General features: G+C 42.7%; 2 protein-coding genes and 1 long non-coding RNA gene across 3 annotated transcripts in view; 2 read left to right on the forward strand and 1 right to left on the reverse strand.

The window, feature by feature from the left end:
- The first annotated feature begins 224 nt into the window (after positions 1 to 224).
- LOC116054115 (zinc finger protein 436-like) lies at positions 225 to 5,275 on the forward strand. The gene is made up of 3 exons (XM_035999090.1): positions 225 to 359; positions 4,138 to 4,819; positions 4,905 to 5,275. Exons 1-3 carry the CDS (start codon positions 225 to 227, stop codon positions 5,162 to 5,164), a joined length of 1,077 nt encoding a protein of 358 aa, XP_035854983.1. The 3' UTR covers positions 5,165 to 5,275.
- Positions 5,276 to 17,647: 12,372 nt separating this feature from the next.
- Positions 17,648 to 18,634, reverse strand: zgc:153044 (uncharacterized protein LOC751678 homolog). The gene has a single exon (XM_031305150.2). The coding sequence runs from the start codon at positions 18,448 to 18,450 to the stop codon at positions 17,905 to 17,907; it is 546 nt and encodes a 181-aa protein (XP_031161010.1). The 5' UTR covers positions 18,451 to 18,634; the 3' UTR covers positions 17,648 to 17,904.
- Positions 18,635 to 19,227: 593 nt separating this feature from the next.
- LOC116053929 overlaps positions 19,228 to 27,268 on the forward strand; it is a 9,726-nt gene continuing 1,685 nt past the window's right edge. The window contains exons 1-2 of the long non-coding RNA XR_004105953.2: positions 19,228 to 19,766; positions 24,099 to 25,167. This is a non-coding gene — a long non-coding RNA (uncharacterized LOC116053929). The remainder of the gene's footprint in view (positions 19,767 to 24,098; positions 25,168 to 27,268) is intronic.

The following is a 27,268-nucleotide window of genomic DNA, read 5'->3' on the forward strand; positions in this document are numbered from 1 at the left end:
TCTAGCTGTCACTAGCGGTTAGCCGAATTAGCTGTTAGCTAAACTAACGTTAGCTTCCCGGTGGAGGCTAGCCATAGGCTAGCGTGGAACAGATCGTGCAGGTCGTATCCTCGGTAAAACAGTATTATCTTGCGCATGTGCAGAACGGATCGTGCAGGCAGAACGGATCATGTACCGACAAGCTGTTGAATGAGCTGGAATCTTTCAGCTGTAACTAAACAACAATGTCTTCAGTTGAGTGTTTGAGAGCGTTTGTCACCGAGCGACTGACTGCTGCTGAAGACATATTCCGAGTTGTTGGAAAAACTATCGTCGAGTACGAGGAAGAGATCGCTCGGCAGCGCAGACTGTTGGATATTGTTTGGAAACCAGAAATAAAGTTACACAGGATAGGTGAGTTTACACGGTGTTATTTTAAGGCCGGTTACACACTGGATGCGTCGCGCGAGCGTGGCGTTTCTGTTGCGTCTCAGAAGCGTGGCCGCTGCGTGGATTTTTCTGTGTCCTACACAGCAGAAGCGTGTGTGACGCGGCGCTGCTGCTGCTGCTGCTGCTGCTGCTGCTGCTGCTGCTGCTGCTGCTGCTGCTGCTGCTGCTAGGTACAGGGAGGGCTGATCTCAGGATATAGCGCTGACACATTCAAAGTCTGAAAACTGGGTAAGGTCGGTTACACACTGGATGCGTCTCGTGAGCATGTCAGCCGCGTAGCGTGTCTGTTTTTATTTCGGCTCCCATGTTAGAGCTTACACACTGCCTGCGTGAGATGCGCGTCTCATGCGCGTCTCGAGCCACGCCAGAGACGCGTGCCTGCTAGAAATAGAACCGACGCCTATTTTTCACGCGAGACGCGAGCGTGTTGGAAGCGTTTCCAATAGGAAAATATGTTTATATGTCATTTAGACACGAATGCATATTAATAAATGACATCTTGATGTTTGAAAGTCTTTAGGTTTTGACATCAATGTAGATATAAATGTAATAAAAAATTTCAGAGAAAAGATTTTCAAATATAGCACCTGTCATACAGAACGAAATATTCTGTAACATATTTTGCAGTCAATACTGCCGAGGTTGCCTTAATTTAATCAAATCAGTAGGCTATATATTTATTTTAAGTTTAACAACTCTCTCCCCATACGTCGAACAAGCCGATATATAAAGGGTAGAATAGGCTACAGTAACAACGTAGTGTGTGTTCTGAGTGACGGTCCAGCTACACAAAGTTGTTATAAACAGACAGCCCACTTACCCAGTTTTCAGAGTTTGAATGTGTCGGCGCTACGTCCCGAGATCAGCCCTCTCTGTACCTAGCAGCAGGAGCAGCGCCGCGTCACACACGCTTCTGCTGTGTAGGACACAGAAAAATCCACGCAGCGGCCACGCTTCTGAGACGCAACAGAAACGCCACGCTCGCGCGACGCATCCAGTGTGTAACCGGCCTAATGATGGTTATTATAACCACAGATGTCTACGGAGCCCCTGTTGTGCCAACACAATGATTACTGTCTGCAGGAGCGCCCTGTGCAGAGATGTTCCGATACCAGTATCCGTATCGGCTCCGATACCGCCTAAAATGCTGGTATCGGTATCGGGAAGTACTGGAGTTCATGCACCGATCCGATACCACGTAATAAAGCCCTAAAGAAAATCTACATTAAAGTAGTTTATTTATGTTCTGTTTCCGTTATAACTGACTGTCAAACTGGAGAATAAAAGAAAGTTCTGGCGTTCATTGTTTGTGTTTGTTCATGTTTCACAAAGAGTTTAACCTGAGCCAGGCTGACAACAAAGATAGAAGTAATATCACATCCATACAGAGATAGTAGTATACAGCTGTTATACATCATATCATCCATACAGAGATAGTAGTATACAGCTGTTATACATCATATCATCCATACAGGGATAGTAGTATACAGCTGTTATACATCATATCATCCATACAGAGATAGTAGTATACAGCTGTTATACATCATATCATCCATACAGGGATAGTAGTATACAGCTGTTATACATCATATCATCCATACAGAGATAGTAGTATACAGCTGTTATACATCATATCATCCATACAGAGATAGTAGTATACAGCTGTTATACATCATATCATCTATACAGAGATAGTAGTATACAGCTGTTAAAACATAATAAAATATATGACACACTGGTATCGGATCAGAACTTGGGATCGGCCGATACGCAAGTTCAGGTATCGGAATCGGTATCGGACCATCTCTAGCCCTGATTATAACCATCCTCTTACCTTGGAATTGACTTGGTTTAATGAGGGAGGGTATAGCCCACCCAGAACCTTTTAACTGTTGATAATATACCTTTTTAAATGAGCAATACAACCCATAAAATGCACTTTTCCACTTGTCAAAAGGTGATTGCAGCTCCTACCTTCTGTTTGAAAGGTTGTTCTGTCTCACAATGAGCTGATTTAATGATGTTGAGGAACGGGAAAATATAATGCCCTCCTGGCTACAAGCCTTTGTTTCAGAATCAAAGTCAGAATCAGAAAAAGCTTTATTGCCAAGAATGTTTTTTTACACATACAAGGAATTTGTTTTGGTGTTGTAGGTGCATGTCACACATTCTCTAAATATAAGGTTAAGAAAATCAAGTATTAGAATATAAACACTATAAGTATAAATATATGTACACAGTATGTATTAAAAATATAATATAATATTGTGTAGAACACTGAATCCCAACCAAGGGTTAGTTACGCTGTTGCCAGGGGGGTTTGTGGAAAGATCATAGAGAAGGTTAACTCATTTGATAAAAAAATTTAAATTATGATTTAACAGAATATTCCAGCTGTAACATGTAAACAATAGAGGTTGCAGTTATGTAGGAGTGAATGAAGACTAGTAAGCAAGCGAGCACAGACGTTTAGCTAAAAATAATGAATACATAGTAGAAATAAATAGCTGGTAATAAGTAGTACCAAATAGTTCTAATGAGTAGCTAAAAGAAGTGGAGAAAGGGTTATAATAGTAACCTGAAAGTACTGCATTAAGCAGCTTAAATGGTTAGCTGAAAGTAATGGATAAATGGTTCGAACATTCAGCCTCACTTTAGGTAGATATAGTAGTAGGATTGCTAACCAAACCAACCTAAACATTTACAATTCAACAAGTATGACAAAATAACAATATCCACTTTTATATAATGAATAATTACACAATTGGAACAGAGAGATAGATAGCACTTTATTGTCAACAGCATCCTCAGTGCATACTTTGGGAACTGATGAAGGGGTACGTGAGCTCATCTGACAGGACTGTGGGGGGGCCTCAGACCAAAAAGGTTGGGAACCGGTGGTGAAGAGTTTTAAACACGTAATCCTTTTGTTCATTAACCCTGACGACAGTGGCTCCCAAACTGGAGGGCCCCAAGTTATAACACATCAACAACTGGTCCTTATATTTATCTATTCAGTTATAGGTCTAAGGTCCAACTAATCGTTGACTGTAAAAACATCGGGGTAACAGCATCTATTGTGTGTTTTCATGTTTGGTTCAGGAGATATGATGCAAAATACATAATTTGGTTACAGCGGAAAGATAAATGGCCGCCACAAAGCACTTTTGCGATAAAAAAAAAATTTGCAATGTAGACCTGTCACATTCACACAGTTCCACATTCATACCTGGAAGCTGCCCAGCACAATCCCAGTCTGATCTGCTGGCCACTGAGCAGCTCCACTGGAGCGGTTGGAGGTTAAGGCGATGGCTCCATTTCTGAAAATGTTCAGGGCCCCAAACTGTACAAGTGTACCAAATCAAATGCTTTTATGAAAAAGTGAACATATCACCTGGACTATTCAGTTTATCCCTGTACTGTGTGGGACAAATCTGTTGAACACATCAGATTTAAATTTTAGATTTTACAATAATTAAAGCCTCTGTCCTGTTTGACAGGTCCTGAAACATCCCCTGCTTAATGCTTTTATTTTACATAAAATAAATGGGACCAAACTAGCGATTGAGACCAAGTCATTATGATAATGTTTACTGAGTAATAAATGAAGTGAGAAGTAGGCTCATTTTCTCATAGACTTCTATAGAAACAGACTTCTTTTTGGTGCCTGCTGAAAATTAGAGAGAATGCAGCTTTAAGGAGCTTCAGCATTGGCTTCACTTTTCAGACCTGGAAGCGCCGTCCGTTATTTTTTGCAGTCTATGGTCTCAGGAAAAAGAGAACAAGTGTTCTGGTCTTTTCTCCAGTAACAGTAGTATCCTATTTCTTTTGTTGTCTGTCCCTCCAGAGCTCCCACAGCAACATGTCTGTAAGGAGGAGGAGGTTCTTTCTGACCAGGAGCTCAACACGCCAGTTATAACCTCTGTGGTATCAGAAGCAAACGGTGACCACCAGCTCCTCTCTCACAACTCTCCTGAAGCTGAGAGCCAAGATCAGAAAGGAGGCAAGCATGGAGACTCCGGATCAACTAGAAATGCAGAGCCAGAACGAAAGAAGAGACGACGCAAGAGCAGAAGTCACAGCAACAACGTAGACAACACTAACATATTAGAGATTCACCGTAATACTCAAACAGGTAAAAAGTCATCCATATGTGACACATGTGGGAAAGACTTAAAGTATAAATCAGCATTGCAGAGACACCTGAGAGTCCACACAGGTGAGAAGCCTTATTCTTGTAAAACGTGTGGGAAGGATTTCCAAAAAAATAGTGAGTTGTTGGTCCACGTGAGAAGAGCCCACACAGGTGAGAAGCCGTACGTCTGCAAGACCTGCAGGAAAAGATTCTGTGACGCTTCAGACTTATTAAAGCATGTGAGAACTCACACCGGTGAGAAGCTCTATTCTTGCAAAACGTGGAAAAGAGTTTGGATACAATAGTAACTTGTCGGCTCACATGAGAAGAGCCCACACAGGTGAGAAGCCGTACGTTTGCAAGACCTGCAGGAAAAGATTCTGTGTCGCGTCAGACTTATTAAAGCATATGAGAACTCACACCGGTGAGAAGCCGTATGTTTGCAAAACATGTGGAAAAGAGTTTGGGCAAAATAATAACTTGTCGGTCCACATAAGAAGAGCCCACACAGGTGAGAAGCCGTACGTTTGCAAGACCTACAGGAAAGGATTCTGTGACGGTTCAGACTTATTGAGGCATATGAGAATCCACAGAGGATAAAATCGATCACTGTTTTTGACAATAAAGTTCTAGTGGTTCATAGTCAAAACTGACCAGAACTCTCAGAAGTGAGGAGCAACATTTTTGCAGCAATTGTGGGATAGGTTACCTGAGGATCAGCGTAGACAGGAGAAACCATCGAGCTGAAACTCTCGTAGAGACGTGTTTAACTGAATGAAATACTTTTGCAGTGGTTCAATTCAATTTTATTTATAGTATCAAATCATAACAAGAGTTATCTCGAGACACTTTACAGATAGAGTAGGTCTAGACCACACTCTATAGTTTACAAAGACCCAACCATTCTAGTAATTCCCCCAAGAGCAAGCATTTAGTGCGACAGTGGCGAGGAAAAACTCCCTTTTAGGAAGAAACCTGTCTGATGGTGCCGGTTGGGGGTGTGATGATCAGTGGCAATAATATGTTCACAGACATTTTTAACACCTCACTGGAGACATGTCACGTGCCAGCCTGCTTCAAGTCCTCAACCATCGTCCCTGTCCCCAAGAAGCCAAGGACCACAGGACTTAATGACTTCAGCCCGTCGCCCTGACCTCTGTGGTTATGAAGTCCTTTGAGCGCCTTGTGCTTTCACACCTCAAAGCCATCACCGACCCCCTCCTGGACCCCCTACAGTTTGCCTACAGAGCCAATAGGTCTGTAGACGATGCAGTCAATTTGGCCCTCCACTACATCCTCCGGCACCTGGACTCCGCAGGAACCTACGCCAGGATCCTGTTTGTGGACTTCAGCTCTGCCTTCAATACCATCATCCCGGCTCTGCTTCAGGAGAAGCTCTCCCAGCTTGGCGTGCCTGACTCCACCTGTAGGTGGATCACTGACTTCCTGTCTGACAGGAAGCAGCATGTGAAGCTGGGGAAACACGTCTCCGACTCACAGACCATCAGCACCGGATCGCCCCAGGGCTGCGTTCTTTCTCCTCTGCTCTTCTCCCTGTACACCAACAGCTGCACCTCCGGTCACCAGTCCGTCAAGCTTCTGAAGTTTGCGGACGACACCTCCCTCATCGGACTCATCTCTGATGGAGACGAGTCCGCCTACAGGTGGGAGGCTGACCACCTGGTGACCTGGTGCAGGCAAAACAACCTAGAGCTCAACGCTCTAAAGACAGTGGAGATGGTTGTGGACTTCAGAAAGAACCCAGCCCCACCTGCCCCCATCACCCTCTGTGGCTCCACAATCGACACTGTGGAGTCTTTCCGCTTCCTGGGAACTACCATCTCCCAGGATCTCAAGTGGGAGCTGAACATCAGCTCCCTCGTCAAGAAAGCACAACAGAGGATGTACTTCCTGCGGCAGCTGAAGAAATTCAACCTGCCAAAGACAATGATGGTGCACTTCTACACAGCCATCATTGAGTCCATCCTCACATCCTCCATCACCACCTGGTACGCTGCTGCCACTGCCAAGGACAAGGGCAGGCTGCAGCGTGTCATTCGGTCAGCTGAGAAGGTGATTGGCTGCAATCTGCCGCCGCTCCAGGACCTATACGCCACCAGGACTCTGAAGCGTGCTGGAAAGATTGTGGCTGACCCCTCCCACCCCGGACACAAGCTCTTTGAGCCACTCCCCTCTGGCAGGAGGATGAGGTCCATCAGGACCAAAACCTCACGCCACATAAACAGTTTTTTCCCCTCCGCCACTAGCCTTCTAAACAAGGCCCGGAACCCCCCCTGACTCTCTCCACACCCCACCTCTGGCTCCTCATGCCACTGTACCTACTCTGCTGTAGCGTTCCTTTTTACTACTGTTTAACTTATTTTACTATTTATTTAAATTTATTTTATCGTTATTAATACATACTGTGCGTATATGTTTATACTTATATTGTTTATGTTCTTTTTATCCTTCTTATATTTGTATGTGTGACATGCTCCAACAACACCGTGACAAATTCCTCGTATGTGCAACGTACTTGGCAATAAAGCCCTTTCTGATTCTGATTCTGATTCTGATAAAGATAATGGAACAGTGACTACAAATGGTAGTCGTAGTAGTTCATGTCATAGCAGGGCACTGCAGGGCGTTACAGGATGTAGCGTGGCACAGCAGAGCATAGCTGGACGTAGCAGGGTTCAGCAGGACGCAGCAGGATAGCGCAGAGCACCGCAGAGCACCGCAGAGCGTAGCAGGGTGTAGCAGGGAGTGCAGCAGGACCACGGCGACAGCTGCAACCAAGATCTTGGTGCCATCCTAATTTCGCTGGGCGAAAAAAAAACATAAGGACTCCCCAGGTTAGTAACAAGCATTTCTGGGACAAGGATGCACACGAATGGAAAGAGAGAGGAGAGAGCAGCTCAGTGTGTCACAGGGAGGAAGGAAGCCCCCCCGGCAGTCCATAACTATAAAGTGTAGTGACATCTCTGTTACTGAATGTTAAACATTTTGAACGAAGATGAGATGTAAATATCTTAATGTTAAGTTTCTCTTTGTATAACTATTACTTCTGTTATTAACAGTATTTCTTTGAAACATTTGTAGTCTCCCAAATCGAGGGAGAGTTTCACAGTGAGTGGACAGTAGTGGCTGTTAAAGTAATGATGGGAACTTGATGGTTGTTTTGCCGAATGTTCATTTACAAAGTATCTCAGAATCACTTTTAGTTTAACAAGGACTTTAAATCCATGTACCTTGAGTAGTATTTGATTGCACCCTGCTGTGTGTGCTCTCCCTTTTTATTACCATGAGTTTACAGGCACGTCTCTGCTGATTGGCCATCACCTGGGACACAGCCAATAAACCAGAGACACGCCCTTCAAACCAGAGAAAACAGAACTCGGCGCCCGTTGCGCACGTTTCACACCGTTCCGAGGAAACATGTCGTTCAACCAGGTACTGCAGCAACAAGTTGCGCACCGATTTGAGATCGAACGTGCCCTAGGTTTTAGGTTTTACATTTCTAGGTGACGGACATCAGTTTTTATTACAGTATAAGAACATTGACATAAGAAAAGTGCCTTTTGGCTATTTTTATACACTAGCTTTTGTGTCTGGCACGATTCTGGGCAAATGTTTTGCATATTTGTTTGATAAATGACAAATGGTTGATTTTTTTATACGGTTGGGTTTTTTTTTTTTGGATAGTGTAATCAGCTACAGCGTGAAAATAAGTATTGAACGCGTCAACATTTTTCTAAGTAAAGATATTTCTGATGGGGCTATCGGCATGACATTTTCACCAACCCAAGTAATCCACACATACAAAAATATCAAAACAAATAAGTCCATAAATTAGGTTGTGTGTAATAAAGTGAAATGACACAGGGAAAAAGTATTGAACACACTTGCTGAGATGTATTTAATACTTAGTAGAAAAGCCTTTGTTGGTAATGACAGCTTCAAGACGCCTCCTGTATGAAGAAACTAGTCGCACACATTGCTCAGCTGTGATTTTTGCCCATTCTTCCACACAAACTGTCTTCAAATCTTGAAGGTTCCGGGGGCATCTGCTACGAACTCTGATCTTCACTTCTTTCCAGAGGTTTTTCAATTGGATTCAACTCGGGTGATTGACTGGACCATTCAAATTTTCTTTCTCTGAAACCAATTGAGAGTTTCCTTGGCGGTGCGTTTGGGATCATTGTCTTGCTGAAATGTCCACCCTCGTTTCATCTTCAGCATCCTGGTGGATGGCAGCAGATTCTCAGGCCGGTTACACCCTGGCTACGTGGCGTGAACATGGCGTGTCTGTTGCGTGTCAGCTGTGTGTCTTTACACACCAGAAACGTGTCTGATGCAGCGCTGCTGCTGCTGGCCTCGTCTGTGCACATGTATGTTTCCCATTGATGAAATGAAATACCATGTTAAACATACATATATACTGATTTGATTACAGCAAAGACAACGTCAGCAGTATTGACAGCAAAATAGGCTACAGAATATTTGGTTCTGTATTGACACGTGCAATATTAGAAAATCGATTTATTTTTTAAAATTACATTCATATCAAAACCTAGAGACTTTCAAACATCAACATGTCATTTATTGATATGTATTCGTGACATATAAACATCTTTTCCTATTCTATTTTGCCTGGAAACGCTTCCAACACGCTTGCGTGTCGCGTGAAAAATAGGCGTCGGTCCTATTTCTAGCACGCACGCGTTTTCGGCGCGGCTCGAGCCGCACGTCACGCAGGCAATGTGGAAGCTCTAACCTGTTACCATGGGAGCTGAAATAAAAACGGACACGCCACGCAGCTGACGCGCTCACGCCACGCATCCAGCGTGTAACCGGGCTTATCAAGAATGTCACGGTGCATTTCTCCATTCATCCTTCCTTCAATTATATGAAGTCTGCCAGTGCCAGATGCTGAAAAACAGCCCCACACCATGATGCTCCCACCTCCAAACTTCACTGTTATGGTGTTATGGTATGGTGTTTTTAGGGTGATGTGCAGTGCCATTTCTCCTCCAAACGTGGTGTATGCTATGACAGCCAAAGAGTTCAATTTTGGTCTCATCTGACCAGATTATATTCTCCCAGTATGTCATTGGCTCGTCCAGATGTTGTGCAGCAACCTTTAAGCGAGCTTCCACATGCCTTTTCCTGAGCAGTGGTGTGTTGCGTGGTGTGCGTTAGAGCTGTAATCGGGCCTTAAAAGTTCAGCCCGACAAGGCCCGAGCCCGACAGAATTCGGCCCGAGCCCGACCAGTACATTTTGATTGACAGATTTTTAAAAGCCCGAACCCATTTACAGCCCGACTGTACAAAAGGCCGTCTATCAGCAGTGATTAGAGTGCATGTCGGAAAATAGCTCTTCACACCGCAAGCGGGCACACGCACCACTCGGCAGAAAAGGGAGAGAAAGAAAAAAAGAGACTGCGCCGCAGTGAGTAATTTATACATTTTTTAACATAATTTATTCATGACAAACGGAGGCTATCGGCCAGTTGGAAGTTGGAACAAAGAAATAAAATAAGTCCTCCAGAAGCCAGCCTCTGTTTCACCTCCTCAGAGTGCATTACTATTTTCTTTGAAACAACTGTACCTGCTTCTTCCAGGTCTTTCTGAAGATCTCTACGAGTGGTCCTTGGTTCTTCGACAACTCTTCTAAGTATTCTATGGACTCCTCTGTCAGAAATCTTGCCAGAAGCACCTGGTCGTAGCCGGTTAATGGTGAAATGATGTTCTTTCCACTTCTGGATAATGGCCCCAACATTGCTCCCTGGAACTTTCAGAAGTTTAGATATTCGTCTGTAACCAATGCCATCCGTATGTTTTTCTACAATAAGCTTGTGAAGGTCTTGGGACAGCTCTTTGCTTTTACCCGTCATGAAATGCTTCTTGAGTGACACCTTGGTAACGAGACACCTTTTTATAGGCCATTAATTAGGACTAATCCAGCTGATATTAATTTGCACTAATAGGGGGCAGGATTGCTTCCTAAATACTGACAGATTTCAGCTGGTTTATTGGCTTCCCATGCCTTTTTACACCCCTTATCCTTCATGTGTTCAATATTCATTCCCACTATCATTCCACTTTATTACACATAACTTTTGTCATGGACATACATGTTTTGATACTGTTACCATCAGGCGGACGATACACAGCTCAGCTTTAAGAACTCCTTTGTTTCTGTATCGGTCAGAATTTTAAACAGGAGCCTAAGATAAGCAAATGTTAGAGGCTGTACTGCAGTACAAAACCACAAACTGGTTAATGCCTCAGGGTGTGTATTTTTGTAATACTTGTATATTTTGCTGGTGTTGTGTGCCCATGTGTGATGATGGTTTAAGCCAAATTCCCCCATGGGGACATGGGACAATAAAGTATCTATCAAAACAGTTTCCGGTCAATTCCTATTCATTTTAACCCTTGTATTGTTTTTGGGTCAAATTTGACCCATTTTCAAAGTATTTTAATATCAGAAATATGGGTTTCTTACAACGAAGTTGCCCCAAAATAACTTGGATGCACCATGCTTTGCAGGTAAAATGAATGATTACCTTCATTGGGATCATTTTGGGTGTTTTTATTCAATTTCATAGCATTTGAAAACTTAAATGGTTTTAAAACAGTATTTTGACTAAACTTTGACATAAACCAGTCTGTGATTTACTCAGCATCCTCTGATCTAAACTATTATTCAAAATAATTCATAATTTCTGCTTTTTTTTCAAACTCAAAAATTAGGTATAGTGTCATTTAAATTAGGTTTATTGACCATGAATAAAAAAAAGCATTGAAAAGAGGGACAACACTGAAGAAATTACACTTTGCTACAATAGTAGTATTAATTAAAAAGTATTAAGTGTACAGCTAAGGAATGTACACAACGTACATGGGGTACTTTCCATAAAATCATCTCTCAACGCAAATCAAACCAGATATTAGGCTAACTGAAATAAAACCATGCCAATCTCTAGGTATGGTGAAGGGTATGTGATGATGTGGGTGTATGGTGAAGGGTATGTGATGATGTGGGTGTATGGTGAAGGGTATGTGATGATGTGGGGGTATGGTGAAGGGTATGTGATGATGTGGGGTATGGTGAAGGGTATGTGATGATGTGGGGGTATGGTGAAGGGTATGTGATGATGTGGGGTATGGTGAAGGGTATGTGATGATGTGGGGGTATGGTGAAGGGTATGTGATGATGTGGGGTATGGTGAAGGGTATGTGATGATGTGGGGTATGGTGAAGGGTATGTGATGATGTGGGGCTATTTTAATTCCAAAGGCCAAGGGAACTTCATCAGGATGCATAGTATCCTGGATCCATGAAATAACTGGCCTTTAAAAATAGAAATCTGCCTGCCTCTATGGGAATTTAACATAGGGGTGTACTAACTTTTGTTGCCAGCGATTTAGACATTAATGGCTGTGTGTTGAGTTATACAAGTTGTACACTTAATACTTTACCTTGTAGCAAAGTGTAATTTCTTCAGTGTTGTCCCATTAAAAGATATAATGAAATATTTACTAAAATGTGAGGGGTGTACTCACTGTACATACAAATCACTATCTGCAAAGTAACGAGAAAGATCCGCTGTATACAGCGTAGACATACACGCGGATAGCTCAAAATGTGTACAGATAACACGCCATTTGGCTTTAGGAAAGTGGCGTGTATGTTTACGCAAAGTCATGATGCCATGTTGCAGTTACAGTAGTTTAGAAGGAAGTTAGATGTACACAGCGGTGTAGTCTAGTTTTTGGTAGTGAGTATACTTAGATTTTTCCCTCCCAGCTTCATACTCGCCCATCCCAGAACAATGCGTCCCAGAGCGACACCCCATGCGTATTTTGTAACGCTACCGCGTACGCAGTGCTTAATTTGTAAAGTGGGAGGTCCCGGAGCGCAGAGGGGGGGTGGATCCGGCGACTCAAAACGGGGCTTGGAGGTAACGGAACCAAAACAAAAATTACACCTGCCTACGTAGCTTCTCTGACTCTAACTAAACAAGCCTAAACAACGCTGTGTGTACATCAGAGCAATGTTTATTTCTATTTCAGAACGTGCACTGTATCCGTGCGAAATGTAAAAAAAAATTAAAAATACACAGCAACGATTGTTTTCAAAAGCAGCAACTATCCATCGGACAATTAAAACATAAAACCCACCGTGGTCTCCACATTCTTGATCGGCAGAAACGATTTTTGCTTGTTTGGGATCCGACTGGCCAGCGGATTTGACAAAGTTAAGCAAACTTTGTTGTTTTTTTGACATTTTTATCCTCAACCAGCACAAGCGCTTGTGTCACTTGAAGTGCAGCGCCGCGCTGTTGAAGTGCCGATCCCCTCCCTCCCTCCGTCCCTCTCCCCCCTCTGTCTCCCCTCCCTCCGTCCCTCTCCCCCCTCTGTCTTACCCTGAAAATTCACCTCAAAACGCATTGAAAATGCAAACACAAGACTTTTGTGGAACTCCAACGGGGAATCAAGACTAACAAGACAGATAACAACATTGAACACTACACAAACAGTAGTTTATTTTTTTCATTTAGGCGACTAATTTTTCATAGTGACACAGGAGGTGCCGGATCCAATAAAAAAGGTTCCGGATCCAACGTCGGAGGTGCCGGAACATGTTCCGGCGTGTTCCGGCTCAAATTAAGCCCTGTGCGTACGCCATCAGCCTCATCTGGTTCATTTCCCGAAGTTTCTGTAACGTACAGGTAGGCCTGCATGATTCGGGGAAAAATATGAATCACGATTTTTTTACCTTAGAATTGATATCACGATTCTCACCAAGTGTAATGTTTATTGCACACATGAACCATGACAAAACAAATTGGCAGTACCAAACATAGATTTTTAGCACCTATAGCACATTGCGCATCACCCCAAGCCTCTAAACATAGAGGCTTCAATGAATAAAGACAATATAGTACATACTGGCCATTTAAGTACAGTAGGCTACCAAAAATAGTGACATATAACGCATTGAAATATGGTCCTGATACAGGCTCTATCTGAACTCCTTCAACATGTCTTTACATAATTAAAACATGTCAATGTCAAATGCTTTCAATAAATTAATTGAAGGATTAAAAAAAAAAATCGAAGTCATTTAAAAATGAAATCGCGAACAGGGGTGAATCTAGAGTAGCTTCAGGGGCAGGCTTACCAAAACACTGATAGTGTAGTTTGAGCTCGCTTTCGTTTTATATCTCATATAGTCATAGTGATCCACATTAGTTAATTTCAAATTTGCACAGAGAATGACCGCCAAGCAACTGTGTTGTTGTTTAAGTGACTTGCAACACATACGGGTGGATTTATAAAGTGTAAAAGTTCTGTCACAAAACAATCATCATTACGTATCCTCAGGCTTTTGTAAGTGGGAATACGGACATCCTTGACCTTTCCTGGTGGGTATATGGCGTATACCTGCGTATCACGTAGACTACACCACTGGTGGAGACGCGAACCTACGCGGGACCCTACGCCGTAGCCTGACGCGTAGGCTACCTCATGAAAAATGTAACCACACATGGCGGTGACGCACACACACAAAGATGAAAAAACACATGCAAAGATTTGCAGAAAAAAAGTTTCAGGTGACCGTGAAAACAATAAGTCAGTATTATAAGCGAGTTAGGGCGATATATCTAAATTATCTTCATCGCGATATCAACTGGTCAGAGATTTATTGTTAGCTGAAAGCAAATTTCAGCAGAAAACTGGTACTTTGAAATGTAACTGTCATTCAACAACATACTTTCTATTATATTTTTGATATATTTTGAATTGTCATCTGTGTTTTTCTTCTTCACATAGGCTAAATAAAGGGATTTCCACCGTAAATTGGTGCATAAAAATTCCGAATGCAGGAAATGAAGTCGTTGACGCTCAAAATAACCCTGGGGGAGGACACCCAGACCCCCCCAATATGATATGCCCCCCCCCCCAAAGGCAGATTCTGGCATATATATATATATATGCTAATATATTTATATACAGTACAGTCAACCCACTACAATACATTAGACTACACCACTGGTTACCCACCAAATGCGGGTAAAAGTTAACTTTGGCGGAAAACATTTGAAAGAGTTAATTTAAAGCCCTGGTTAACACTATCCGCTACAACTCTTAAATAACATTTACTGTTAAGTTGGAGCTAGTTCATCTACTTTAGTGAATATATTCCAGTGGTTCCCAACCTGGGGCTCAGGCCCCTCCAAAGGGTCACAAGATAAATCGAACAGGTTGTGAGATGATTAATGCAGGAAAGAAGAATAAACTCAAATTTGTTTTTAATAATAATAAAACATTAGATTCATATAGCGCTTGTCGAAGACGCTATACATAGGATACAAATAAAAACAAGCAGTAAACATTTGAATAAAGACAATAAGAGTAAAATTGCGAGATAAATAAAAACATGAGGTAGGTTTTGAGGGCCTTTCCGAAAACAGGGTTTTTTTTCTACTCTGTGCTTTTTGTGAAATATTGAATAGCTTTACCTTTTTGAAACCATCTTGAGAAGTCTTAGTGGATATCACTCTTTTGGCTAACAACTTACAGAAATGTGACAAGGGGCCACAAGGATTGGGGCTGTCCTCGACTTAAGAAATTCTTACTCGATTAACCCCCATTTTCCACTGGGTACGCATCTGTGCTGCGTTCAGGTTTTGTTGCGTCATCCGCCACGCGCCATACCACACCGGGAGCGTCTCAGAAGCGGAGCGTCTTGCTGCCCGACTCGCAGATTTTATCGTCTCTACAAGTACTTTACAAAACAATGTTGTGTTTACTGAGCTAGTATCTACCTTCAACTCCAAGCACTCCTACAGTTAAACTCCATGCCTTCTCTTTTCTGGGTAAACTGACTGGATGCTCTCGCTGTCCTGCCCGGCTGTCCGAACACCACGCAGCTCGCGTGAAAATAAACCTGGCGCTAGGGCTGGGCAATATATCAATATTATATCTACCGTGATATGAGACTAGATATCATCTTAAATTTTGGATTTAGTGTCGTCTTTCCTGATTTTAAAAGGTTGCATTTAGGGCTGGGCGATATGGAGAAAATCAAATATCACGGTATTTTTGACCAAATACCTCGATATAGATAACACAACGAAATTGTAGTGTTGACTATTGGTGCTTTCACAAACACAATGAGATTTTTGATAAATAATCATCAGTATTGTGGATATAATGACTAAGTGGGTAATGACAAATAATACAACAGCTGCTAAGTTCAGAAAATGACATCACTTTACTGTAACGCAGCCTTTAAAACCAGGAAAAGACAACACTTATGTCATATTACGATATCCAAAATCTAAGACGATATCTAGTCTCATATCACGATATCAACATATCAATATATTGCCCAGCTCTAGTTGCATTACAGTAAAATTGTCATTTTGTGAACATACCAGACTGTTCTAGCTGTTCTATTATTTGCCTTTACCCACGTCGTCATTAAATTCACATTACTGATGATTACATATCAAAAATCTTATTGTAAAAATATTTTTGTGAAAGCACCAAATGTCAACCCCACAATATCGTCGCTATATCGATATCGAGGTATTGGGTCAAAAATATTGTGATATTTGATTTTCTCCGTATCGACCAGCCCTATCTGGCGTGTATCTTTAGCGGAGCGGCGAGCCACTTCACGCACGCTTCTGTGTGGAATATCAAGCGTTGACTTGAACGGTCGCGATTCCTCGCAGGGGGGCCGCGGAACGTAGCGCAGGCGCATACGGTGAAAAATAGGGGTAACGCAATTTTTTTTTTTTTTTTTTTTTGTCAACTGATCGATTTGTTGATTCAATTGAGAGATCAGTGAAACTGAGTTTCTCCACAAAGAATCATGCAAAAGCTCCACTTCTGTAAATCTTGTGTTTTACCAGAGATGTGCTTTTAAGTTACTTGGAAATAAGTAATTCAGTATGAAACAAAAACATAAAAAAAATAAAAAAAATCAACTAAGACCCAAACGACAGATTAGTCGACTAATCGGCATTGTATTTCATAAGCGTATGTGTTTTGTATTGTGTTTTTAATGTAGGCTAAACTATCTTAAACTAGTAGCTGTCAGACAAATGTAGTGGAGTACGGAGTAGAATATTTATTTTCGAAATGTATTAACTTTTTAGTAAGCACATTACGCAGCGTAAAATATAAAAGAATTTACACCTTTATATTTCTCTACATGACTATACACAGAGTTCAACAGGTTTCCCGATGGCCCGGGGCAAGTAAATATATCATATTATCATATCACATCATCGTATCATAAATTAAGTTATCACATCACATTAGTCACATCGGAGAATGCTTGTTGAATGATTTGAATGTGCCATCAAAAATTGAGTTGGTGCTTGACACTTTTGACGTTTTGTTAAACTTATTTTTTTCTTTTTATACCTTTGATGCATAAGACACATTCCTTCCAGAAAAATGCGGAGTTTTTTTGTGATTGTTGCGGGGCAAAAATCCTTGATTATGCGGCACGTTTTCTTAAAAAATGCGATGGAATATGCGGGATATTTATGCAATTTTATGAGATGAAATTGCGGGAACTTGCAAAAACTGCGGTTTCCTCATGGCTTCATCGCGGGGTTTGCAGCTTTTCGATGATGTTCACGTCGCGTAATTACGTCACTTCGTAACGTTCCCATGGGAACAGGGGAAAATGGCTGCTCTTGTGTTAAGTAAATGCAACATTTTTCAACTTTCTGCTAAGATATGTGTGACTTTTTTGTAAGGAAAATGCGGGGATTATGAAATCATGCAAGCCCTGCATATTTTGCGCGGAAATCGGTAATTTATGCGGCGAAAGTGCGGCGTATTTGAAAAAATGTGCCCCCCCCCCGCATAAATATGTGGACTTTGGCTGATTATGCATTGAATTATACAATCGCATAATCGCGTTTTTCTGGAGGGACTGGTAAGACGCTTTGAACGTTTTTGACTTTTAATGTCAAAAACGTTTTTTTTAAATAGTTGAGATTTTTTCTTCCCAGGTTTGTTTTTGTTTACTATATTGACATTTTTCAAACGTTCTTTTCTATGTTTTTTTTGTATCTTCTTCGAAAAAGACCATTTGTATAGGGTCTGGTAAAAATTCTCTTTGGGCAAGTAGAATTTTTTTTTCACTTGCCCGACCAGACAAGTTTAAAAAAAAAAACAAAAAAAAAAAAAAAAAAAACTTAACGTTGACCCCTGAAACAGCACTCTTTCCCTGTACATGTGACACACAAAACAGCATATTAATGGTCATAAACAGCTTCACGCTGCAGTGCAGTGGCTTCTTCACAGTGGCATCATATTTCTGGTTTCGTGTTCATAAATGTCTGGCAGCTCTCCCATGGAGGAGGACACCATTCGGACAGAGGTGCACCCACGGAGCTCCATCTCGTACCGGATGAGCTGTTTCCAGAAGCCGTTGTTCGGCCTCACCACGGGCCGAGAAGTCCTCACCCACCTGTGGGCTTCCAGGAGAGATACGCCGCGGTGTTTCATCAGGTAGGCCATGCACAGCGAGGCGGAGCGGCTCACTCCCGCGTTGCAGTGCACCAAAGTGCGGCCACCGCGGTCTGCAGTCTGCTGGATTTTATCCGCAACTTCGTCAAAGTGCTCGCTGAGGGGAGACACCGGGGAGTCAGCGAGCGGGATGTGGATGTACTCTACCCCGGGATGAAGAGGGCGGCGGCTCTTGGTCTCGGTCACGTTTACGATGCACGCTATCTTGCACCGAGCCACCTGGGAGGCGTCATTAGCCGCTCTGCCATTACTGAGATAAAGATGGTCGGTGACTCGGCACAGGCCTGACAGACCTGCGAGACCCGACTGATGCATACACGACGAGAAATGTACCACTGCAACAAAGATGTCTTACCGAAATGTTGTAAGTACCACAGTTAAACCTCCGCGGGACAAGCTAATGAAAACAACGCAGGAAGCCAATTTTCGTTTCCTTGGATGGGGAAGGAATGTCCCGCCCTACTCCGCCTCTGATTGGCTAATACTCGTTGCCTTCGTGGTTGGATTGGTTAGGTTCAGGCATGAGGAGTGTGATTGGTTAGGGTTAGTGTAATACACCAATCAGAGGCAGAGTGGGGCGGGACATTCCTTCGCCACCCTGGTGTAGTGTGAACGCACACGCTGTCGCTGACTGTCGCCTCCTTCTGGATGGAGGTTTCAAAGGTAGACATGCCAGACATTTATTTTAGTTTTTTTGTACTTATTATAATGAAAAACTAAAACCAAAAAGATCTTCGTATTATATATCAGCCTTTTTTTTTTTTTTTTTTTTTACAATTTTAAGACGTAAAGTTCCACGCAATAATGTCAAAATGTATTGTTATAGCCTAACGTGAAACATTTCACCTTACATGGTGATACTGATAAATAGTAGGCTACATTGTTGTTATTGTAGCCTAATAACGTGAACATTTTCTGGTTATAACTTGTTAAGTTTGTGTGTTGTGATAACGTTAAAAATAACTTTTCACTTGACGTGAAAAACGTCTAAAACTGTTCACGTAATAACATGATACTGATATTCTTTCTTGTCCCTTTTAAGCTTTAAGTCAACTGAAAGCAGAATAGCTTACTGCCTTTTGCTCTGAGCTGGTTGCTGTGTAGCTGCTGGTGCCTGCAGGCAGTCCTCGGTTGCCCGGGAAACACAGATGGTGGATGAAGGGCGCGCATACAAAGGACCGTAAAACCTGTAGCGGCAGCTGGAGACCGAGCCCGCTGATTAATTCAGCTGTGTGCTGCTCCAGCTTAGTCAAAGGCGCCTCTGTTCTCTTTTAATACCTACTTCATTTTCTCTTTGTCCTGCGCAGCTTTCGGCTCCACTTGAGCCTGTTTTCCCTGCACCGGTCTCCCGTCAGTGCGCAGCTGTTGTCGGCACTCCCACATCTGCTTGTCTCGGCTCGGCAGCCATGTAGACCAAGCTCCGCTGCGGAGCGTGCACGTCCAGGGGGGGCGACGACCAGCACTTTTACTGCGGGCTAATCACTGCTCACACACGGCGTGGAACCTGTTTACAGCTTCGGCAGCTTGTCCCGAGAATGGAAGAAGGTAAAAGAAGGAAAAAGAGGAAGAAGAAGTGATCTTTTCGCGCCGTTTGATGCTCGGCAGGTGCATGTGGAACCTGGAAATATCTGGTAGGAAGAAAAAGATTCTGGTTTCTGGTTTTTACAACCAACGCTATTATTTGGCTTATCAAACTTAAATTGTATTAATCTGTTGTTAGATTAGATACACATGGAGTCATATACTGCCCTGCAGAGGAGGGCCTATACTGTCGTGTAGCCCTGCAGGGTTAAGGATATTAAAAATATGCTTATTTATAGAACATACGGTTCTGTTAGACAAATGCCAAATTAGATTGAAGATTTATTTAATCACAGACAATATGTTGCTGCATGCAGTGCTACAGTGTAGAGCTGCAAATATTAATTGATTAGTTGTCAACTATTAAATGAATCGGCAACTAGTTTAATAATCGATTAATCTGTTTCTCTCTGAAAATTCTCTGAATATTTTCTAGTTTCTTCTCTCCTCTGTGACAGTAAACTGAATATCTTTGAGTTGTGGACAAAACAAGACATTTGAGGACGTCATCTTGGGCTTTTTGGGAAACACTGGTCGGCATTTTCACCATTTTCTGACATTTTAGAGACCACACAACTATGGAGAAAATAATCGACAGATTAATCAACAATGAAAATAATCGTTAGTTGCAGCCCTACTACAGTATACAGTATGGTAAACACTAGCTATGTTTCCAATTTCATCCACACATTTTTATGCGAATTAAGTAATATCGAATGAAAATTGGCTTATGGAAACAGTAAAATTTGATTGAATTTCATGAATATCGACTCAAAGTTTATACGTTCGGTCTCATCGGATTTTCTCTCAATCAATATACGGCTTATGTGATAAACGCTGATGGAAACGTTATTTGCCGAATAAATAATGAATTGCGATAAAGTTTTAGGTCATTTTATGGTTAAACAGATGCACCTGTACGGGTCAGAAGTGGTGAAGACCGCGTTAAGGAAAAGGTCATGGTTGGGCTTACGTTTCTATGACACGCGGGACAAGAACGGGACGGATGGGTTTAGGAAAAGAAGAATGGGACGGTTGGGTTTAGGTAAAGAAGAACAGGACAGTTGGGTTTAGGAAAAGAAGAACAGGACAGTTGGGTTTAGGAAAAGAAGAACAGGACAGTTGGGTTTAGGAAAAGAAGAACGGGATGGTTGGGTTTAGGAAAAGAAGAACAGGACAGTTGGGTTTAGGAAAAGAAGAACAGGACAGTTGGGTTTAGGAAAAGAAGAACAGGACAGTTGGGTTTAGGAAAAGAAGAACGGGACGGTTGGGTTTAGGAAAAGAAGAACGGGACGGTTGGGTTTAGGAAAAGAAGAACGGGACGGTTGGGTTTAGGAAAAGAAGAACGGGACGGTTGGGTTTAGGAAAAGAAGAACAGGACAGTTGGGTTTAGGAAAAAAAGAACGGGACGGTTGGGTTTAGGTAAAGAAGAACGGGACGGTTGGGTTTAGGAAAAGAAGAACGGGACGGTTGGGTTTAGGTAAAGAAGAACGGGACAGTTGGGTTTAGGAAAAGAAGAACAGGACAGTTGGGTTTAGGAAAAGAAGAACGGGACGGTTGGGTTTAGGTAAAGAAGAACGGGACGGTTGGGTTTAGGAAAAGAAGAATGGGACGGTTGGGTTTAGGTAAAGAAGAACGGGACAGTTGGGTTTAGGAAAAGAAGAACAGGACAGCTGGGTTTAGGAAAAGAAGAACAGGACAGTTGGGTTTAGGTAAAGAAGAAAGCAACGATTGGGTTTAGGAAACGTGACACGCAGGACACGATCCCCGGTCTCCTGGGTGAAAGTCCTGTGTTGTTTGACCCATCCACCAACCAACCTCCCTATACGAATTTTTGGGCTTTCATACTACTCACTACCTTAGTCGCTCTTAGTGCTACGTCATCTTCAAACGCCCTGGTGCGTTCTACAAACACTCTGAAGGGCGTTTTTTACGTCGTATCTGACGCTGACAGCCACTGCCCAAACGTCCGTATTTTACGAGTTCGGAGGGAGTACGGGTTGGCCATACACCTGTGGCACAAGGTGCACTCTGGAGTTACGCAGCAAGATCTCATGCGCCTTATCCACTCCAGGTGGGTATATACCTTCGCATCTTCCTCGTTCGTATGGCATTGCACACGCCGTAAACACGCAGTGGTCTTGCTGACCCCAAACATTTCGCCTACCACTCTGTACTCTGCGCATGTAGCCAGTTTGTAGAGCGCAATGGCGATACACTTCTCGGTTGGAACCGGAGGTCCATGGCTTATCTGGGTCAAGGGACGGGCCAATGAAATTACACAACAGTTCAAATCCGAAAATGCTTCAACCAAAGGGTTTCCGTGAAGTGTCTCTAAGTGTTAAGTGGATGGAAACTAAGCTAGTATCTGAGCTGCAGCCACTGTACTGTATTTCCTGCACTGCTTGGACAATAGAAATGTCAAACAACTTTAACTCAACCCTATTTTATCTATGGTCAAAAGCAGTGGTTCCCAAAGTAGGGCCTGGGGACCCCCCAGGGTCCTTGAAGAGGTTTCAGGGAATCCCCAGCCAAAGGGGAATTATTATTTGACTTTTTTTAAATGTTTTTTGACAATTTTTCTGATGGTTATTTTATAGTTAAATAGATTTCTTCTTTTCCAAGTTATTTTTTTTTTGGCGCTTTTGACATTTTTTCAATTATTTTTTTTTCTTCGGGAAAAAAAAACGATTTGTAAGGGGAATTATTTATTTTCACTATTATTCAATCAATAAGTATCTACGGAAAACGATTAGGTCCACGTGAAAATGTATTTGAGTTCTGAGTTTAAAGTCAGAATTCTAGGGCGCCTGGGTAGCTCACCTGGTAGAGCGCGCGCCCGTATCTCGAGGGTTACTCCTCAACGCAGCAGCCGTCGGTTTCGACTCCGACCTGCGGCCCTTTGCTGCATGTCATTCCCCCTGTCTTCAGCTGTCCTATAAAGTCAAAGGCCTAAAATGCCCCAAAAATATTTTTTATTCATGTTTTATTCAAATTGTTAAAAGGTAACTTCAGTTTTTATTATCGTTATTATTCTCTAACCTGACTCCACCGGGAACTTTCCGTTGGAGAATTTTTGGGAAGGGGGCGAAAATACTGGTTAGCTGATTGGATAAACCATCTGTCTATCACCACCTATGTTGGTGATGGACGGGCCAAATCAACCAATCAGATCAACGATATATCAAACTCTTGCCGAAACCAGTCGGGAGAAGAGCAAAAACATCTTTTCCTCTGAGAAAAGCCTCCAGTGCCGTTTTTTTTGCTCTTCTTTCAATGAAGGAATACTTTCTAATTTGGATAAAACTTGCGTGATAGCTACGCTCATCTCATCCGTGGAAGCCGCCACGTTGTTTAGACTGAACAGTCGCTTCTCGTTGCGTCACACCTAAACCCGCCTCAAAACCAACGCTGATTGGTCGGTCGTTTGGCGAACGGCTCCAAATTTTCTCTGTCTCAAGATGCCAGACTGATCTGGGAGTGGAAAACTGGAGCTCGCGAGATCAGGACGGTCTCACGAGGCTACCATATTTTCCGGACTATAAGTCGCTCCGGAGTATAAGTCGCATCAGTCAAAAAATGCATCATGAAGAGGAAAAAAACATATATAAGTCGCACTGGACTATAAGTCGCATTTATTTAGAAATTGATTTCACAAAATCCAAGACCAAGAATAGCCATTTAATCTGGAAAGGCAAGTTATTCAACTAGACAATAGCACACAGAACAACAGGCTGAATACGGTAGGTGTCCGGTATGTTAACGTAACACATTAACAGTTATTCAGCTAGACAATAGCACACAGAACAACTACCAGGGCGTGGAGACGTAACTGCTGCGTTGACGAGCCTCTCCCAGCAGCACGTTGTTCAAGCACCCATCTGTGGACTCGTTCCTCCAGCTCTGGCCATCTTGATTTCAGCGCGCGACTAGCTTTCTTTGTTTTCTTCTTTGCAGTAAGACTAACCTTCTCGCCAGTCCCTCACAAGTTTCTCTCTCACTCCAAACTTTCGTTCTGCTGCTCGATTACCGTTTTCGGCTGCGTATCACCTGCAGTTTCTTTTCTTTCTCAGTTGTCTTTAGGAGCAGTATATAGTTGTCACAAGCCTAGAGCGCCTCTCACGGCTGTAGACGGTAATGTTTTCAGCATGAAATAACATTTAAAAACATGTTAAATTATATATATTTTGATATATAAGTCGCACCTGACTATAAGTCGCAGGACCAGCCAAACTATGAAAAAAAGTGCGACTTATAGTCCGGAAAATACGGTAATTATTCTCTGAATTCTGACTCTTTTCTCCGAAAACATCAACTATAGATATTCATGATCAGATGTAAAATGTTCCACACATTTATTCTGTATGTTTTTGTAGTTTCAGGTAACCTCGGGTCGGCGTTTCCGGATTCATCTACGGCGCTGCGGACATGTCGCCGGTCGGGACGCTGGGAGGATCCAGATGGGAAGCAGCAGCAGGACAGGTTATGTGTACAGGCTGTTTATTATCTTTATTCAAAAAATGGAGCATAGTTTTTAACGGCACACAATATCAGATGGAGAATTGAACAGCTTTACTGAGTCAGTTAGTTCACGTAAACTGACCCAACTAGACCCCCCATTTGATAGGATTTCGTCCCCCGGCCTCCCCCATCTGATAGAATTTGTGCTTTGAAATGTATTATTACAGAAAGATGTATGAAACCCATGACCCACAGAATAGAGCTGTAACGATAAGTCGACAAATTGATTAGTCGAGCAATAGAAAAACAAACGACCAACTATTTAGATAATCGATTAATCGTTAGTCATTTTTCATGCAAACATGGCACATATGGACATTCCCTGCTGTTTTCTGTTTGATATCACATTAAACTGAATATCTTTGGGTTTTGGACTGACAAAACAAGACATTTAAAGAGACATCAGCCTGGACTTTGAGAAACTGGGATAGACACTTTCCACTATTTTCTTACATTTTATAGTTATATTAATTGAGAAAATAAGCCGCCAGCTTAATCGACAATGAAAATAATTGTTAATTGCAGCGCTACAACACAGTCAACATTGTGTTACTTATGGATGGATTTACAGTTAGAATAAATAATGCCCCTCTTGCTGTGGACCCCCTGGAACCCCCTCAAGGAACCACCGAGTTAGACGTCTGATCCCGGGACTTATATCTGTTAGCAGTGGCTGTATATCATTGTTTGAAATGGGTCTTAAAATAAAGCAGCACTAAGGAGAAACAAGAAAACCCAAGAAGCAGTTATCCCTGGGGGACCTTGGGAGGGACGGTTGGGTTGCGTCCCACTTTTTTTTCCTGCTTCTTTGTGTTGTGTGTTCCTCTCCAGCTCCACTGATGAGGAAGCAGACCGGGGGGCACGCGCCGGCTGGACCTCCGGAGCGCCATCACGACTCCATCGCGCCCTGCTGCGTCGCCTCACACACTGGTACAGGATCTGTCAGTAGATTTACACTGCTGGGACTTTTTACTCCCCTCATATTCACTTTACACTCTGCACTGTGACTCGTTATATCGGTCCAGATGAATATATACCGCAGAGGCAATTTTTACGGACTCTTATCTTGCCTGTTGCCCACACACAGGAAGTGTGCGCCCCCCCCCTCCTGTGAATGTGTGTTAAGCCTCTGTGCTGGCTGAGAGTGCAGATAAACGGGGAGCAGATAGAACATGGGAGATTAGTTGAGTGTTAAATCGCTGCCATATTTTACACTATATGCTGCTATCTTTCTCCGGGATTATGGTTGAGAGGGGAGATAAAACCCACCTGAAAGTGGATCCCAAGACCAAATCAGATTTAGCATAATCAGCCTTGCTGATTCGTCGATGAAATATTATTATTACGGATATTACGGATTATCCTGGAAAGCAAATGTTTGTTAGACCAGGACAAAAAAATATGTCAACGGAAATGTGTTCAAGGTGTTGGAATTCAACAAGTCCTCCAAAACCATACGACGATGTCTGCCGTTTTGTTGCTACCTTCGAACACGACCCAGAGGAGCGTTTCATAAATTAGCGCCCCTACCTAACCCGAACCCTCTAAACCAGAGACCAGTCATGGTTTTTAACACCTCTTTAACGTTGTGAAACCTCGCAGTTTGGTTGGGTTTAGGCACCAAAACGACTTAGTCAAGTTCAGAAAAAGATGATGGTTTGGCTTAAAAATCTCCTGGGTGAAAGTGCCTTGGTTGTTTGACCCATCCATCGCCCCAAACTACCTCCTACTACACGAAAATTTGGCGCTCTAACCCGGTTTTGTTCCGTTGTCCGCCATGCGTCGTACCACGCAGGGAGATTGCAGTAGCAGAGCGTTTTTCCTGCCTGATTGAGCCCAAGCTCTTACATTCCCTTCACGGCCTGTTGAACGCCCTGCAGTTCCATCAAAAATAGACCTGGCGTGTATTTTTAGCAGAGAGATGCTTCTGGGACACTTCTACGGCGCGCTGCATTGCCTCTGGTGGAATCACAACCATTGTCCAATCAACACGCAGCATGCTTCTACCAAGATCTGACAATGTTTGTGATTGGCTGTCTAACGTTACACGTCGTAGAGACACACAGGAAAAACTCTACGTCACACAGAGACGGTGTCGGGTAGAGGAGCTGAAAAATAAATAAAAAGATTTGGGCTGTAATGTTGTAATTTCTTTTTGTTAAAATGGATTTTATAAAAATGGTATTGAAAAAAGTATCGTTTAGTAAACGGTATCAAAGTCACGGTATTTGTATCGGCAGCGGTATCGAACATTTTTGAACGATCCCCAGCCCTACGCTGCACAGACACGCCTGCTGGGATTTAGCAAGCCCCCGGGATCAGCACCACGTCTTAAAGCAACCATGGGCTTAGTGGCCAACGGTGGAACTGCACCCCTCTGGCCCAGAAAGACTCTTCCCATAGACTTTGCATGGTGAAAAAAACTTCTATATTTCAGTGGATCATTCTTTTGGGGGTACATCAACTTAAACACAACCGAACACTTAAAGGGTCCTTGTTTAAAACGTCACGTTTTTAACATTTTGAACTTTTACTAGTAGCCGAATCCAGAGTTATTAAACTAGGCATGATGAACGTGCATAATGGATGCGAGCAGACCCGCGGGACTGCGCCCGCCCATGTCGCCCTGCACTGTGCATGCTCATATGACTGTTCTCCCGAGGTCCTGTAGCTGTAATAATGGATATAACTAATGGTTGTAATTCACCATGTGTTCTATTAATACGTCCATGGTATTATCTCATGATACACCCGAGGGATGTATGCTATAAAGCCTGTAACGTGGATGAGAGATGAAGCTGCAGGCTAACCTTAGTAGCTAGCGCTAGCTAGCTAGTAGCACGACATAATGATTACCTCTCCTTGGTTGTCTAAATACATCCATCGTTTATTAAGATAAGCATGTACAATCAATCAGGAACAACGAAAACACAATGTTAAACGTTAGTGAATATTTTAGACAATGAAAGGGCGAGTTCATGAGTTCGCCACGCTTGCAAGAGACACGAGAGAGAAGCTCATGAACGAGCAT

The sequence above is a fragment of the Sander lucioperca genome, chromosome 2 (assembly GCF_008315115.2).
Source record: "Sander lucioperca isolate FBNREF2018 chromosome 2, SLUC_FBN_1.2, whole genome shotgun sequence".
NCBI classification, from domain to species: domain Eukaryota; kingdom Metazoa; phylum Chordata; class Actinopteri; order Perciformes; family Percidae; genus Sander; species Sander lucioperca.